General features: G+C 38.8%; 3 protein-coding genes across 4 annotated transcripts; 2 read left to right on the top strand and 1 right to left on the bottom strand.

Annotated features, from left to right (window-relative positions):
* Nucleotides 1–14: 14 nt before the first annotated feature.
* On the top strand, nucleotides 15–1,393 carry LOC119991329 (cytochrome c oxidase subunit 5C-like). Of its 2 annotated transcripts, none has more exons than XM_038837680.1 (2): nucleotides 15–150; nucleotides 995–1,393. In XM_038837680.1, the coding sequence occupies exon 2, from the start codon at nucleotides 1,023–1,025 to the stop codon at nucleotides 1,212–1,214; it is 192 nt and encodes a 63-aa protein (XP_038693608.1). In that variant the 5' UTR covers nucleotides 15–150; nucleotides 995–1,022; the 3' UTR covers nucleotides 1,215–1,393. The 2 variants fall into 2 exon arrangements, with proteins under 2 accessions (XP_038693608.1, XP_038693607.1); XM_038837679.1 differs by having other exon boundaries at nucleotides 20–173; nucleotides 995–1,391.
* Nucleotides 1,394–5,723: 4,330 nt separating this feature from the next.
* Nucleotides 5,724–10,706, top strand: LOC119990613 (probable beta-D-xylosidase 2). Its single transcript, XM_038836612.1, has 7 exons — nucleotides 5,724–6,284; nucleotides 6,688–6,966; nucleotides 7,976–8,145; nucleotides 8,237–8,334; nucleotides 8,603–8,953; nucleotides 9,330–9,743; nucleotides 9,914–10,706. The coding sequence occupies exons 1-7, from the start codon at nucleotides 5,895–5,897 to the stop codon at nucleotides 10,516–10,518; spliced, it is 2,307 nt and encodes a 768-aa protein (XP_038692540.1). The 5' UTR covers nucleotides 5,724–5,894; the 3' UTR covers nucleotides 10,519–10,706.
* Nucleotides 10,707–11,064: 358 nt separating this feature from the next.
* Nucleotides 11,065–17,302, bottom strand: LOC119990458 (BRCT domain-containing protein At4g02110). Its single transcript, XM_038836381.1, has 10 exons — nucleotides 17,018–17,302; nucleotides 16,856–16,945; nucleotides 16,593–16,697; nucleotides 16,239–16,340; nucleotides 16,028–16,112; nucleotides 15,253–15,322; nucleotides 15,088–15,132; nucleotides 12,304–14,613; nucleotides 11,905–12,121; nucleotides 11,065–11,767 (listed from the first exon to the last, which is right to left on the bottom strand). The coding sequence occupies exons 1-10, from the start codon at nucleotides 17,099–17,101 to the stop codon at nucleotides 11,189–11,191; spliced, it is 3,687 nt and encodes a 1,228-aa protein (XP_038692309.1). The 5' UTR covers nucleotides 17,102–17,302; the 3' UTR covers nucleotides 11,065–11,188.
* Between the last annotated feature and the right edge of the window lie 706 nt (nucleotides 17,303–18,008).

Genomic DNA, 18,008 nt, shown 5'->3' with positions numbered 1-18,008 from the left:
GCAGTATGAAATGTCATCTTAAGCTGTCAACGTGTTGTGATTTTCTGCCGTTGGATCAAAATCGTATAAACACAAAAGCCAATTAACCCTCTGATTGCTCTCATCGGAAATCTCTCTCGCGCAGATCAATCTCCCTTGGTGTCGCTGGAGGTACCTTGTTTTCTTGCCGGAAGGTTCGCGTATTTCTGATATCCTGCTATTTAATTTTCGGAGTTTTTCTCTACGGATCTGTCTCTGTCTGTTTTTTGTTTTCGTGTTTTCTCATGCAGTTTTTTGTGATTCTCTCCTTTCATTATTTTTTTGACTGTTTCGTTGATCTGTTTTGTAGTTTGAGGTTCGAATTGTTTAGTGCGTTGTTTAGGGTACTAACAGCTTAATTTCTCTTCAGAATTGTGTCTTTTTTTTTTCCGCGATCGTCTTGATTTTCCATCGATCGGTTTAAAGGGATGAAAGTAGGCACTGTGGTGCTACAGATTAGCTGCAGTGCCATAGATGACAGTGGTGGCGAAGGCAGAGCCAAGTCAATGTACTATTAACATATATCTTATAAGGAAATAATGAGAATGTTTAGTGAGGATGTAAGTTGGAGTGTAGAGGGTGATTGCAGTTCGAATACCTGTTGTCATTCTTTCCTTTCTTAAATAAAGAGAGAGGCAGAGAAAGGGAGTGGAATTCTGAGAGCACGGCTTTAAAGTAGTAATAATATAAGAATGCAACTTTGTTCTCTCAGGATAGTGGATTTTATGCATGGCTTCTCATGATTTATGATTCCTGGTGTCAGTGCATAAGAGTACTGGGGTCTTTATGTTAATTTGATGTGCCCATCCTTTCCCTTTGGAAGGAATCCCTTTAACATTTGTTTATACTGCTTAAGCAAGCACAGATGTTGCACAAAAACGAATACATCTGTTCTGTGTGAATAGCACTTTAAAATCTGTCTATACCCCTTAAAATTATGAACTTGTGATGAAGAAATACAATTCTTGAATGGCAGCTTCGTTAGCATTGACTAGAGAATTGAAATGGCTGCCCATAAGATTGCTCATCCCACCTTGAGAGGACCAAGAGTTGTCAAGGAGATTTGTCTTGCAATTGTGGTTGGTTTGGCTGCTGCTTCCGCTTGGAAGATGTATCACTTGAATGAGCAGAGGAAATACAGATCATTTTATCACATGCTGGAGAAAGGTGAAGTTGGCATTGTTCAAGAAGAGTAATTGCTATTAATAAATTCTTCTATCAAAATGTTGAGGACAACATTGCTCTTTATCCTTTTTATTTCTTTCATGTGCTCGGATAACCGAGTTGGCAAGACTTGACTTCGATCCGAAAGAATAAGTTGTCTGTGCTGAGATGTGGGATCCCAAATAATTTGACTGAGAAAGGGTTTTTGAGATTCTTGGTTTCACTTCCCCTTTTGAGTATCTTGCAAGTGCAGGTGGACTTCAAACATTTTCTGCATTATTATTGGCGGTGGTTTTGTCGGGATCTCGAACCAAAATACTCCTTAACAAATTACACTTTCCCTTCTCGCAGTATTAAGGAAAAATTAAAAAGCCTTCAATCAACATTGAAATTCGAGTAACCATGTATTGTTTCCATAATAATATTTCACATAAAAAGAAATGCACATATTACAACTTTCTCACTAAAACTAGAATTTTGAATAACACGACCATAATATTAATTGCTTCAATCATTGGGCTCGAAGGGTACGTATACATGGTAGGACGACCATAAGTGGAGAGATGCCCAGAAAGCAAGTCCAAATACAAGCAAGGCGAAGAGACCAAACAAGGCTACAAAACCCAGATTCTGTGCAATACTGAAATAATCACTCTCTTCGGTTTTGACGATTTCGTGATGTTCAAGCGATGGAAATAGGATTGTCTGAACTGCAGGATCGAAAAAGTCCTTTATTCCATGAACAATGACATGTCCATCATCGTAGATGTTCCAATCAATGACGTCAACCATGTTGATTTCAGCCTGAATATCGGAATTCAAATTAGTATTCGGTAATTGAGTAGTCACCAGAAGAGGATGGCCTGGAAGGAGTGTATTGATTGCCGAATGCATTCGAAGACCACCTCTTCTTAGCTCCAGATCCTCCCTTTGAAGATAAAACGGGGTTACACGGTATGCAACGAGCGTCGGCGGAAGCTGCACGTACCTCAAGAGTGCGTAGGCAACGGCAGTTGCGCAAAATATGGTAAAACTAGTGGAGTTTTGGTTTCCTCCTATTAGACTACTTAGAGTGGTATCTAAATTCCATGCTGCCGCATTGTAATCCTTCTCTGCCTTCTTGGCTTGTTTTCCCAGTACTAAATAGTGTTGAAAGCAAGAAGAAGACGAGGAGAAGAAGCTTTGTCTTGCTAGCCATGAAATATGAGCATCTGATGATGATAAGCAATTGAAGAAGACTGTATGATAGTGAGATTAATTAATCCTCTGTGACTAGTATTTATAGAGAGCTTTGTTGGACTTGCTATCATCATAATAATAGTAGTGGGTTTTCCAAATCATAATTGGTTTAATGGGCCATTAGCCAAAATGTTTTGAATGGGCTCGTTCCTTAATATAATTAAATGGGCCAGAAAGGTTTAATGGGCCGATTGCGTCTCCATTAGCTAGAAAATAACAAGGAAAGTAAAAGGGGAAAAAACTTTAAATAATTTTCACATGATTACCGTAACCAGCTGCATGAGACAGAGTGCTTGCAGATCTGGATTGTACGTCTTTAACTGGCCAACTTGTCTTGAACTCAAAGTATGTACCGCAAATCGACTCCAAAAAGGCATGGAAACAAACTTATTTTCTTTTACATATGAACAGCATTATCTTCCAACAACTTAATAAAAAAATCATCTCGTAATAGTCTAGTTAATTATCTCTCTCGAGATTTAAGACATCATCCGAGGTTGAAAGTTTGATTCAAAATTAGGGCAGCCATTTTCCAAGCGGTTTGCGAAAGGCCTCGACCACACTAATTAACATATAAGGCGAATTTGTACATGCCTAGCCTGACTCTGTTTGGGTTAGTGGGTTGTCTAATTAAAGAGTATGCCAGCTGAATTGTTCTCCGTTTGAAAAAATTAATTAAAAAAAAGAGAGAGACACGACCTGCACGTGATATTGGCATAAACAAGGGACGGAGAGCATTATGTCATTATCATCCTTTTTGAGTTTTGTACCAAATTTTCACAGTTTGGTATGATGGTGCTTTTATTAAACTCAAAACGAGTTTGATTACTTGAAAGGGTGAGCCCCTCTTGGTTATGATAGGTCAATTAGGTATATTTGGGTACAGCTTTGCATTACATTATTAGGATATTATAAATCATTACTTGGGTTTCTCATAGTCATCATATCATTCGCCATCCCAAATTACATCCCTCGCTCTTAAATAAAAAAAAAAAATTACATACATTTCTAAATCCCAAATCTCAAAAACTCACCCAATCCATACATATCTATTGGTAAGACTTATAGCCCACGACATTTAGGTGTAAGTTACAAATGTGGTTTATAAATAAATATATAATCCCTCTCAATCAAAAGAGTCATTTTAAGGACAATCATGCGGGTCTTATATCCAAATTAAAGTGGACAATACATCTTCGAGTTATTTGGATTTGTTTTCATAATTCCATATTGGATCATTAATTTATCTATCAAGTAGATGGGGCTAAATATAAAAGAAGTGGAGCATAAGGACAACTTGCATGTTCATAGATATGGCTAACCTTCTATCATTGTCAAAGATGTATTGAGAATAAATGATTCATGTTATTCTTGCTTTTGTAAGGTTGTTAGAATGAGATGATGCAACATTTATGCTGTGGACCAACCTCTCTCATAACAACAATATCCAACAAATGCTTTCAATAAGTGTTTCATCTAGATGTATAACAAATCTTCACGCTAAAAGAAAGAAAGAAGATGAAAAGGTAGAAATGTTTGTTTGTAACAATGGAAAACGTAGTTATTGTGCTATGAGCGCAGGGCCTGCACGACGGGGTATTAATTTAGTGGTAGAGCACATCCATGATGATTGCATTGTTGTGCCTGGATTGTGAGAACTTTTAGCCACATAGATAGTTCAATGTGCTCATTTGTGTGACTGATCTTAAATCAAATAAACAAATGAAAATTCTATGTGTGGGTTCATGAAAATATCTTCAAATTTCTTTTCCAAATTAAATATTGTTCCATCACCTTTACTTTGTTAATTGTATAGTGAGTGAGTATTATATTTGTCTTGTTTTATTTTTCAGATCACGGAAATCAATAAACACTGCACAAATGAAAGGGAATCACACAAAAACAAACAAAATACTTGTGTTTTTCTGAGTTCATAGTGGGAACCCAACCCAAGGAAAACTAATAAGGAAGCTTTTTGTATGTATAAAAGTATCGGACAACAAACAAGTGGTTCCTTCTTTCTTAATTTTTTCACAACATACGGTATCCACTTTTAATCTCATGATCAGTTTGTGATAAGCCCGGTTTAATCCTTTAATCTTTAAGATTTCTTTCCAAGTTTTTAATCAAATGATTCTATGTTGGGAACGAAAAAGTAGAGAATAAAAAAAGGTAACATTAAAAAAAAAATCATGACATTAGAATTTACGTTGTTGAATCAATTGTGCCTATCTTCACGGAACTATAGACATTTTTTACCATTCAAAGAGAGAATATCTTGTGGCATGTCGACTCTCATCTCCGTTCCACCAAGTATGCCTCTTAAAAATTCTTTTCAAATCCGCAATGGGTTTAGTCATCAAATCGGATCGCCCAACACAAGTAGAAGAAAAACCAGACTTCACACAAAAGCCAACATTCTATACTTTTGAATTCCCAAGATTTAAAACTCCAATGATATATGTGACAGATGAAGATTCTCAAGCAAAATTTTATTGTCTTTCGGTGGGTGGACAAAGGTAACGCAAATATGCAATCATGTAAAATTTCACTGCCCGCCATCACCATTGGTTATAAATCAACTTGGGCCTCTCTTCCAAGCGAAGCGACTCTAAAACTTGCTGGCATTTCCGTGAATTTCATCAAAAAGTGGTCAGTCAATCCCTTCAGACGATTTTTCCCAAATTAATTGTTTCCTTATCCTAATGTGTCCCCCTCATATTCCCGAATACCGGGGTTATCAATAATTGTTATGCTACTCGTCACAATGATCTCAGTTAAGGTGTGTGGACCAAATTTAAAGTATATATGGAACCCATCACATGCTCTTTAAATTTAGTTTATACACCTCAACAACTATAACAAATATCTTTTTCATATCTATAATGATTTACTTAAGACTCCACAATATTATAGGATCTTATTTAAGAGAATACGTGGATCCATATGTTTTCACCCAAATTCCCTGACCTTTGTTATTTAATTGTGCTCCTAGTGAGTTTGGATCTTGAATACACCACTGATAAAGAATAAATGAGGCCTCCCATCCTCAATGGACTCACAGTTTGTGCGTCACAATATCTTATGAGAAAACATAATTTTCTCACCTATAGGGCTATCGTATAACATGAAAGAAGAAATAGTTAACAAATATGAAGAAACTTTTATTGTAAAAAGTCAGTCGGGTCATCTAATCCTACCTGACTATGAGATTATCCATACAAGTGGACCCACCACTTTCTTGGGAACCGATCCACCAATCCACCAATGCCATGTCAGCATAAAACGAAACCCACAACTCCAACCCTTCACGGCTTCACCATGAACGGTCATCAACCCAACCAAAGCACGCACCCCAGCTCCCTGACTTTCATCGAACACTTGATGAACATGAACACAGAGCATGCGCTCTATAAATACACACATTCCATATCCTCAAAACAATAAAACAAACCATTTTTTTTCTCCAATCAATGGCTTCCACCACCACAACAGCATCCCTCACTGTTCTCTTCAATCTCCTCCTTTTGGGTTCTTCGATTGCTGGAGAGCATTTCGCTTGCGATGAAACGACAAAGGGACTGCCGTTTTGTCAGATGAAACTGCCTATACAGGAGAGAGTGAAGGACCTTGTTGGGAGGTTCACATTGCAAGAGAAGGTTAGGCTGCTAGTGAGTGGAGCAGCGGCGGTGCCACGGCTGGGGATTAAAGGGTACGAGTGGTGGTCGGAGGCTCTTCATGGCGTCTCCAACGTGGGCCCAGGGACTAAGTTCGGTGGGGACATTCCTGGGGCCACTAGCTTCCCTCAAGTGATCACAACCGCTGCTTCTTTCAATGCTACTTTGTGGGAGGCCATTGGACGGGTGAGATTACATCGGTCCTTGAATTCATTAATTTGTATTTTTTTTATATACAATTATTTGATTATTTAAGTTTATAGTTTATCATTGTCCATTGATCAATGCGAAATGAATAGGACTCTTTGTTTTAATTATAAAAAAAAGTTAAAAACACTGGTCGCGCTCACGAAATTAAAGTAATGCTTTATTTGCTTTAACTTTAAGATGTAGCTAGGGATAAACATCATCGTTCTACCTTCCTTTGCGAGGAAGCCGTTTCGAAAGTTGGGATTGGTTGAGAGCTTAGCAAATTATGCCATTTTTTTTTTTTTTTAAATTATGCCATTTTTGACAAAATTGGTGCATGATGCGTACATTAGCACTTACTAGGTTCAGATACTAAAGTGTACCGAGTGTGCGCGCGCAGGTGGTGTCAGATGAGGCAAGAGCAATGTACAACGGTGGAATGGCTGGGCTCACATTTTGGAGCCCAAATGTCAACATCTTTAGGGACCCAAGGTGGGGCCGTGGACAGGAGACTCCCGGGGAAGATCCAGTTCTAGCCGGTAAATATGCGGCGAGCTACGTCAGAGGTCTACAGGGAAATGACGGTGACCGGTTGAAAGTGGCCGCTTGTTGTAAGCACTTCACGGCTTATGATCTCGATAACTGGAACGGCGTGGATCGCTTCCACTTCAATGCAGAGGTAAGTGGGGTGGCGGGGACCTGCTGTATTTTTATTACAGCAGGTACCGCTGTAATATATTTTTAAGTTAGCAAAAATTTTTATTTTTATTTTTAAAAATAATAAATGTGTAGTATTCTTCCTAACGAATCCAACGGTATATTTTTTGTTTCAAATAAAAATCATATTAAACATGAAAAATACATGATAATTTTAGACCGTCGGATATAAACATAAAACATTCGATGTCTCGATTGGGATGAATTTGATTTTTGTTTCGATCAAAAAATATGTCGTTGGATTCGTTAGACCGAATACTAAACATTTACAATTTTTAAAAATTAAAAAAAAAATTCTTTGGCGTCCAAAAGAGCTACAGTGGGGTCTGATGTAATTTTTATTACAGTAGACCCCCGGCACCCGAGGTACGGGTGTCGGGGCTCTGCTGTAATAAAATTACAGCAGGCCCTGCTGTAGTAGCAATTTAAGACAAAATAAACTTTTATTTTATTTTAAAAAAATTATAGATGTGTAGTTATGGTCTAACGAATCCAACGATATATTTTTTGTTCAAAACAAAAATCATATGCTACATGAAAAATGCTTAACAATTTTAGACCGTCGGATATAAATTCAAAACATTCGGTGTCTGGATCAAGATGAATTTGATTTTTGTTTCAAACAAAAAATATATCATTGGGTTTGTTAGATCATAAACTAAATATTTATAATTTTTTCAAAATAAAATAAAAAAATTTTGTCATCTAAATCACCTACAGCGGGGTCTGCTGTAGTTTTACTACAGCGGACCCCTGCTACCCCCGAGGTACGTGTGCACGTGAGTCTAATTATTTGTTTCTGACCGTCGGACTTCGCTGATGCGTCTTTTTGCATGATTGATTGATTGATGTTGGCGTCAACGCCTTTGGAGATCATTAATATTATTGACAAAATATACTACTATATCTATATTATTGACAAAATCCAATATAAATATAATATTGATTTCTTCTAATTATCATGTGTGAAGGTAAGCAAGCAAGACAGGAAGGACACATTTGATGTACCCTTCAGGATGTGTGTCAAGGAAGGGAAGGTTGCGAGTGTTATGTGTTCTTATAATCAAGTCAACGGTGTCCCTACTTGCGCTGACTCTAATCTCCTAAGGAAGACTATACGTGGGGCATGGCAGCTCAACGGGTGAGATTCTGCCATGTACCTCCATTTTGATTCCTGATGATGGGTTGGATTACTAGTGATCGTTGATTTTCTTTTTTGGCCTTACTCACAGGTATATAGTCTCGGATTGTGATTCAGTTGGGGTATTCTATGACACCCAACACTATACTTCTACTCCTGAAGAAGCCGCGGCAGATTCTATTAAAGCAGGTGAGTTCCATTATTAGATCCCAATGTTAAGAGTAGCAAGAATTAAGAACAAAAATGTTACGGATCCCAATGTTTTTTGTCTCAGCTATCTCAAATATTGAGATGAACGCAAATGATTTCAGATGGATCATATGAGACTCACAATTTCATATGAATTATGTGCGTCCATTTCGGCATTTAAAATAGCTGAGATAAAAAATTATGCAATCTTTAACATTTTTGAAATGGAAGGATGGTTGGTGTCATATTTTGCTATTGTGAATTACAGGTTTGGATTTGGACTGTGGGCCTTTCTTGGCACTACACACTGAAGATGCAGTGAAAAGAGGCCTATTGACGGAGAGTGATATTAATGGGGCCTTAACTAGCACACTAGCAGTCCAAATGAGATTGGGCATGTTTGATGGCGAGCCATCAGCCCAGCCATATGGACATCTCGGCCCAAAAGACGTGTGCAGCCCATCTCATCAAGATCTCGCACTCGAGGCAGCCAGACAAGGCATTGTTCTACTCAAGAATCATGGCCCTTCATTGCCCTTATCCCATCTCCGTCATCGCAACATTGCTGTAATTGGGCCTAATTCTAATGCTACCGTCACTATGATAGGCAATTATGCTGGTATGTTACAATTCTCTTACTTAAATTTTGAAGCCTCTACTTCCTCTTCATGAACTCGGAATGTCACAAAACCGACTTAGCGGACTCAAAATGTTAAGGATCCTAGTGTTTTTTTTTTTTTTTGGTCTCAGTTATTCCAAATACTAATATAAACGCACATAATCCATGTGAAAATCATGAATCCTACATGATCCATATGAAATCGTATGCACCCATCTCAGCATATGAGAGAGTTGGAAAAAAACACTGTAATCCGTAAGACTACTATAGTATACCTGGGCTAATATGTTATTGGGCCTATTGCACCAGCCTTGATGTTGAAGTCAATGTTCTCTAATCATGGGCTAATGGGCTTCTTTTCTCACTGGGTCACCAGGTATTGCATGTGGATACACATCCCCTCTTGAGGGGCTAGGAAGGTATGGGAGCACAATTCATGAGATGGGCTGTGTGGACGTACATTGCAATGATGAGGAGCTATTCAGTGGAGCAATTGATGCTGCAAGCCAAGCAGACGCAACGGTTCTTGTTATGGGCCTGGACCAGTCCATTGAAGCAGAAGCTAGAGATAGAGCAGACCTGCTTCTCCCAGGTCGACAACAAGAACTTGTATCGAAAGTAGCCAAGGCCTCTAGAGGCCCAACAGTATTGGTCCTAATGTCTGGTGGTCCTATTGACGTCTCCTTCGCTAAAAATGATCCTCGCATACCTGCCATTATATGGGCCGGATACCCTGGCCAAGCTGGAGGATCCGCCATTGCTGATATCTTATTCGGAACCGCCAATCCAGGTTTTATTTTACAGCATTTTGACAGATGCATTGTTTTTTTTTTCTTAACTATTCCAAACATTAAAATGTGCACACTCAATTTCATATAAGCATGTGGAGTTCACGGTTTCACATAGATCATGCGTGTTCATATCTCATATTGCTAAATTGTTAGTTTAACATGTTTTTAGGAGGTAAGCTGCCTGTGACGTGGTATCCACAGGACTATCTTACAAATCTTCCAATGACAAGCATGGCAATGCGATCCAGCCCATCAAAAGGCTATCCAGGAAGAACTTACAGGTTCTATAAGGGTCCAACGGTGTACCCATTTGGGCACGGTATAAGTTACACCAATTTTGTCCACACCATTGCAAGTGCACCCACGATAGTGGCTGTACCCCTGGACGGGCGCTATAGACCAGCCTCAAACGTCACCGTTTCAGGCAAGGCAATCAGGGTCACACATGCTAAATGCGCGAAACTATCAATCGGGCTTGAATTGGACGTTAAGAACACAGGGTCCAGAGATGGAACTCACACATTGCTTGTGTTTTCAACACCACCAGCTGGTCACTGGGCCCCGCACAAACAGTTGGTGGGCTTTGAAAAAGTCCATGTTTCGGCCCGGTCTGAGCAACGGGTTGGGATCAATATACACGTATGCAAGTACTTAAGTGTGGTGGATCCATCTGGGATTCGAAGAATTCCGATGGGTAAACACAGTCTGCATATTGGTGATCTTAAACATTCTGTTTCACTCCAAGCTGCAACTCTAGGAGTCATCAAGTCATAATTTTTTTTTCCTTCTTTTTTGAAGGAGATTTAAGGGGAAATTTGAAGAAAAGAAGAAGGATCCATTTGTTCAATTCAAGTTGTAATTCATTAAATTGGTCCATTCATAAGGACTCATAGTTGAATATTGTTGTATGAGTATGAGTCAGCAAAATCAATTAATTGCTATTGAGGGAGGATATACTACCAGTTCTTGTCCTCTTTCTGTTTATAGGCATTTATATGTTATCGTCTTTATTTTAATTCAACCACTTAGGTGATAATCTAATTAGTAAATCGTTCTCCAATCAATTCGTATGGACTCAGGAACACATAAATTTGATTATCATTGAGAGCAATACTTTTGTAACCAAGTATTGACTTTTGACTCACCTTACTCAAGGAAAACATCTATGTGCATGAGCATGATGACCTAAGTTTAAGCTCATATTAACTCATACTCAATATCCAAATAACAAACTTTTATGATATCGTTATTAAGTCTTGAAAGAGTTAAATGATTTAAGAATACGGTACAACAATTTTTTGCAAGGAATAGAGTATAATATATTATTGTTCAGGAATGTTGTATTCGTCATAGAAAATTAATAATGAAATGTACATTATTTGCCACAACTACATCAAAGTTTACATATTTAAACAGAAACTACAAGGTTCGCAAGTACTATGACTCACTTGCTCTTCTTCAATGAAGAGCTCCCCTTTTTCTTTTTCTTAGGTGTAGTTCTGCACTCTGGACAAAACCAATCCTCTTCTGGAACATTTTCAAGCGGAGGATCACAACAATCTATATGCATTCCAACTCCACAACCCACAGAACCAGCTTCATCACCACATATCAGCATGACTTCTTCTCTATCACTGCACCCGCAAACTTGACAACTGATATCACTACACCCGGAATCAGCTGCAGGTGGAATGCCCTCAAGTATCTTTTCCGGAGGCTTGTTCTCAAGTATCTCGTCTGCCTTGCTCAGAAGGTTAGCAAATGATTTCTCCGCCCAAGTATGAGTATTGTAGAGTACATGTTTTGAAAGGGAATAACCAGTCTTGCATACATATTCCACCAAGTAATCAGCCACAACACACGGTATCTCATGTTTTAAGAACTGTTGGATCCACACATCAACATGAGGCATGCCAGGGCTGACAACAGCAAAATCAATTCCAGATTCAAAGAAACGGGTGTAAGGAGGAGAAGTTGCTAAAATGGTTCCATCTCCAGCCTTCACAACGCGCTTCAAAGTATCCTGGGATTTTACAAGACACAAATGAATGAATTTCAAAATTGCACAAGTATGAAAAGATGAATTATAGGCAGTGATGGGCAGTGGATAAAACAATTGCGTTATGAAAAGTTGAGACATTTCATTGAAAATAATCGTACCAAAGGTGGTGCAATGCAAACTCCATAAATAACGATACGCATTCCATAAAAGGCTCCATGACCAGTTCTCTCTCTCAAGAGCCGCCACTTCCTTGGTGCTTCTAAATTAATTGCACCATCTTGACTAAGGCCATTTCTGTACCATTCAAAAGGCTCCTCTGCCAAGAATTTTCCTGCTTGATTGCACGCAGTTAAATAATCTTTATTGAGAATCCACCTGCATTAAATACAGCATCAACTAAAAAACGTTTGAGCTGGATAGCTAAGTGCATCTATGGAGCATATAGATAAAAGCAATTCCAAAGTTGTCAAAAGAAACAGCAAAAATAGACAGATAAGAACTATGTTCAAAGAGAACTAGACTTTTCAATGTGTACTGGTATGCAAGAAAAACTGTACCTTCCAGCAGCAGCAGCAGCAAAGAACTTCTCTGTTCTGCGAATTGGATCTGGAGCTATGAAATGTGTTGCCTGGTATGACCATTGGTGGGAATCCCTACAAAACCTTCCCTTTAAACGCTTTGTTATTTTCTGGAATTCTTTCCTCTGAAGTTTATGTCCGCTAAATATAAACCAAGCAGGTTCTACTCTCACTTGGTTATAGAGCTTTGTTATTGGAGAAGAATTAGGATTGACCTTCCTCACCTTTTCGTTAATCTTCTTCTCCAAATTAGCTCTACCAACCGATCTTCCAAACTTCTTCCCTTGACTTGTCTGTTGAACTTGATCCAAAACTGCCTTATTCTCCTTCTCTACTTCGATATTGTTCTCTGACTGCTTTGCAGATACTGTGCTGTTCTTATTTTTATGAGGTGAATGTAGTATTTTCTCCTTTCCCTTCTTTGCCTGTTCGATATGCTTTTCTTTCTGACCCTTATTTCCAAACACTTTCTTCTCGGAGTCCAGTTTCTCGACTACAGCAGCAATTTTTTTTGGCTTTTCATAGTTGAAAGGCATTTTTCGGCTTTCCACACTATCTCCTCTAAAGGTTGAATCGTCCAAGCTATAATTATTAGTAATTTTCAGGCATTGATCTGATGATGCTGCATCATCATGCTTACTAGCCTTTAAATCGGGGGCTACCGGTTTAACCCCTTCTGATTTCATTCCTGTCGTTGCATCTAATTCACGTGACAGTTCAGCCAATTCAGATCTCTCTTTACAGGGTTCCTTTTCAAACTCAAAACCAGCATTATCCTCTGGAGCCTCAGTTTCATCGTCCATAAACAGAGTCTTGTCCCCTGTGACATTCCCAGGTTCTGCAGCAGTTTTTGGTTCCACCACTTTTACTGCTTCCACATTAAGAGTTGACAGGGATGTGATGAGCTCCTTGACATTGGAAACATTCATGTTGTCAGAACTATCTTTTTTCCCACTTAAAATAATGGCCGGGTCATGCTCTGAGGTAGTATTTTTTAAGTAAATAGAACCCTTTTGATAGGCAGTCCCACATAACTGAGGTCTAGAACCCAAAGTCTTCTTCGCAAGTGTCTTCTTCTTAACTGGTTTTGCAATCGATCTATCATTACCACCATTGCGCGAGTTGAAATTAACAAGCAAGCCTTTCTCTGTCTCAGAACTTAGCTTAGAGGGTGAAGGAGCCCTGTTATCTTTCTGCAGATGCAATAATTCCCCTGCATCAGCTGCTGCCTGCTCTGATCTCCCGATGCCAAAATCTCCCACAGCAGGCTGGAAGGCCAAGGTCAAATCAGATAACCCCTTCACAGATGTTTCGCCTACCTTCTCAGTATTCTCATATGGCCTAGTCTCTGAGGTCAAAGTCTCAGCGCAGGGCAGATCTAGTGCCAAAGATTTCTTGTTAGAGACGGGGGATTTTGTGGCTAAAGCACTAGTGTGCGACTTCTTTGTTGCATTTTCTGAAGGCAAAATGTTACTAGTCTCACATGGATCAACTGCCAACGATGCTCTTTCCAATCCTTTTGTCTTATGTTCAACCGATGTACTGCCTGTGATTCGTGCATTTTTATCATGAATCGCCTTTTGTGGTTTCGCACTAGCACAAGAAACATCTTTTTTCCTCTTTTTACCAGTTGATCCTACTTCACAAAGTTCATTTTGATTCCAATGACCTTCAACAAGAGCAGAGCCAATATGGTCCTTATCATGTTCCACTTCGGAGGAAGAGATGTCAAAGGCATCAGTGATTTTGAAGTCACCTAAATGTAACTTTGGAGAGCCTCCAACATTTCCTTCTTTTCCAGCAGATACTAAAGGTGAAGATCTTGCTGTGGGTTTCCTGGAGTAACTTATTGCACGAAATTTTGTGTCGAAATATGGGTCCTTTCCAGCACTTGTTGATGTGAAATCCAGATCATTAATCACTTTCCTAGACACTGGTGTTCCATCTCGTTGTTCCGGACCTCCCAACATCTCAACAGCACTAGTATTGTTGACAGTGTTGGTACAATGATGATCAAGTGCCTCAGAAACACTGATATTAGCATCCTTTCCCCTAGGAGTTGATGGCAAGCAAACAAAACTTGATCGTCCTTTCAGCACACTTTGACTAGGTGATAGTTTTGGTACATCTAAATTTGATTTAAGCAGATCATCAGCCTCTGGTGTTCTATTCTTGAAATTATGAAGACTATTATTCTCATTTTCACCCCCATATTGCTTTACAGTGGTGTCTCCAGCCTCCTCTTCAGAATCCTTTGCTTCAGCTTCCATCATCTCCAATTCATAGCCACTGTTTATACAAAAGAGAACTTAGCATATGCTACATCGTTCTAATTAAAGTCATGCCCGAATATGTGAAACTCAAACTAAACAACCAAAGGAGAGAACATGCAAATAGAGCATCAAAGGGTAAGAACACTAATTCTCATGTAATAAAAATTACCAGGTACAGGTAAATGATCTTATCTCATTGCATGGGAGGATCAATGATGTACCAAGTAACAGATATGTTTGCACGGCAAAAAGCCCTAGCAAGTATACGATAAGCCAATTTTCCACCTCGCATGATCTCTATATAATACATAGCACTTCTTCTTAAAAAAAGTAAAAAAATATGCAAGCACGCACATGCTCAAAAACACATGTATTATACAGTGCATGCCAAGCAATATTTGGCTAAAGCTATAACCTGCACCGACTGAGGGAAGGAAGGAAGAGTGCATTCATTGCATTACTACATCGCATGTACATCCACAGACCTCACCTTTTGTTATAATTAGCTTCTGGAAGTAGCTCCCAATCTCTTAAGCTGCAAAAAGATAGCAAGTTACATGGCTTCCTTCCATCAAAGAATAAGATCATGTCAATGAAAGAATTTTAGGAATACATGATACTTAATCAAAGTAAACAGTGAAGAAAATTTACATACCAATCTTCCAACCAACGATGATTGACTAGTTTTATTGTCCTCATTTTCTTGGCAAGCTCATACTTCTCCCCTGCAAATACGAAAACACTAGTAAATCTCACTTGTTATGGACACCCACAAGATGTGAAAGTAATGTACAATACTATATTCTATTATTTAAAAGAATTAGCATAGAGTGCAATAAGCAGGCCAAATGGTAAAACTTAATTGAAACATCCATGAATTACAATCAACATAACAATAACTTACATCGCACACAAAATTTTGATCAGAAGGAATAAGAACTTAATTTGAGCATATCCAAAAAGATAGACTGCTTAAATGGCATAGTTGGCATCTTAAAGATAAATGGAATGGATGGAAGATTCGATGTGAATTGTAATTATGATCTTGATGAACTATAGCTGCATTACTTAAAGTGATGGGTGGTTTAAACAACAAAAGGCATTCAAGTTTGAACAGTAAATCTCAGAAATGAGGTCCATGTTACAATGGCAAGTTCAGAAAAGTTTACATAGACCAGAGAAGTTCAAACATAAGAATGTCATGCAATTGCGATCAACTGGATCCCTATGCAACATATATCTTCCAGGAGGAGCAGAAAGCTATAAATGCACCATTGTTCTCAGAAATCCACAGATATCAGCATGCACATTTGATGGATCTTGACAACTTCTACACAACGAAAACATGAGTGTAGAAAAGGGAGAACCTATCAGAAATAAAAGCTCAAGAGCTTCGATCCAAATTATATTATTAAAAATGAAAGCCTCACCCTCAAATTTGTAACATATTAGATGAGTGACTTTGTTGGCAACCAATGGCTTAGAAAATCGTGCACCCATCAAGCCAACCATTGTCTGAGGAAGAAAACAGAAGTTAATGGTAAGACTATGAGTACATAAAAAAACAACAACTTAAAAACAGAATGGATTAGCTCCAATATATCATAAAGGCAACAGGAAAGAAAAGGAGGAGAGGCACACCATTATGTCATCTCGATCTTGTCTCTGATAGCCAGTCAAGCACACAATTAAACTTTTGCCACCCGGAATACCATTTAAATCTATAAGAGGCCTGTACATGATCTGCATGAAACAATTAATATGTAAGACATACAAGGAAAGTACACTAAGTTACAACATCCCACCCCCACCACGGAAATTAAGCCTCCCTCAGGTGCTAAGAATAATCAAATCATTATATATGAATAAATTGAAGAAATCAACTGTTACAAACAAGGTAAAGCATAATCCGTCAAGTTCAAACCACTTAATTGAAATCATCATCCGTTTCAATCTAACGTTTTGCAAATGATAAGTGAAGTATCAGAAACTCACAGAAGTAGGGTCAACAGGCATTCCGATATCAAAACTATGATCAACCCACAATCCAGTGACTAGCGTCTTGCCATCATTTCGAGCAGCTACACATACAGGATCATCCTACACAATATCCATAACAAACTAAGCGTAACAACCACCTGAATTTCAATGTAAAAGCAAAGCAAAGTCGAATTTGCACAAAATTACACGGAAATTTAAGCATATGAGTTATCTCGATTAATTCTCCAAAACAACAAAATAACAGAAAAGAGACTTACATAGATTGTTCTCTCAACAATCACGTGAGTGCAACTTGGGCCATACTGGCCGGCATCGACTCCACCGCCATTAATAAGCGTAGCCCGAACCTAAAAATAAATAAATAACCGCATAAAATTACCCCAAAAAAAAATCAACTAGCGGTGAAGAGAGAAAGAGACCTTGCGTTCGCTGGTGGAATCGAATCCAAACAGAGCGAAACGGATGCCGAGAAACGCCTTGGGCGGTGAACTAGCTTCAGACATCGGAGACGATTATCGCGTGTCGGACAATAAAATCAGGAGAATCGAAGAAAACAAGATGCGACAATTCGAAGAGCATAGAAATCAGAAATGTGAGCGAAGCTATAATGGTCCGATAAAATAGATTTAGAACGGGAAGAGGAGAAAAATAAGAGGTGGCGGTGTCTGAAAGATGCAGGAAACTTGCCCAGGAAGAGTAAAATAGTGAATTAATTAGAGGGAGGAGGGAAGCCTCTTTTAATTTTGGGTACTGGCGGGAGAAAAATTTTCATTAGTGCCACGGCCCCCGTGACGCTCTGATGGGCAGACGCTTGAATGTGGGCCAGAGTGGTGTATATTAGAGGCCATCGTTGTCCACAGGCCTTAAAGGTTATGCTTCAAGCCAGGGTCAGACGGCTCGATCTTTGTCCAGTTTCACTGTCAATGGGCCAGATAGGTGAAATATTAAAGCCCAACTACATGCCCGGCAAGGCTGGCCTTAAGCTTTAGAGTGTGTTTGGATTGAGGGATTTGGAAGGAAGGAAGGAAAAGGAAGGGAAATAGAGTTTCCTTCCAATTCCCTTGTTTGGATAGTTTATTAAAAATGAAGGGGAGGGATTTGAGGGGATTTGGGAGGAAGATTTCATTAAATTTTTGTTAAAATTCTTTCTCCCCAAAATGGAGTCATTTGAAGGGAAGGAGTCATTTGAAGGAAGGGATTACTAATTAAGTCATTTGTAAGTTAAATATCTATTTTACCCTTGAACATAATATTTTAACATAAAAATAAGGATAAATTAGTAAATTAAACAAATTTTCTTTCCTTCTTTTTTTTATCTATCCAAACATGGGAGAGGGAAAAATAGTCCCCCTTCCCCTCCCTTCCCTTCTCTCCCCCTCCCCTCCCTTCTCTTCCCTTCCCCCCAAATCC

The sequence above is a fragment of the Tripterygium wilfordii genome, chromosome 22 (genome assembly GCF_013401445.1).
Source record: "Tripterygium wilfordii isolate XIE 37 chromosome 22, ASM1340144v1, whole genome shotgun sequence".
Lineage (NCBI taxonomy): Eukaryota > Viridiplantae > Streptophyta > Magnoliopsida > Celastrales > Celastraceae > Tripterygium > Tripterygium wilfordii.
The sequence above is the reverse complement of the archived record's forward strand: the minus strand, read 5'-3'. Positions and strand labels throughout refer to the sequence as shown.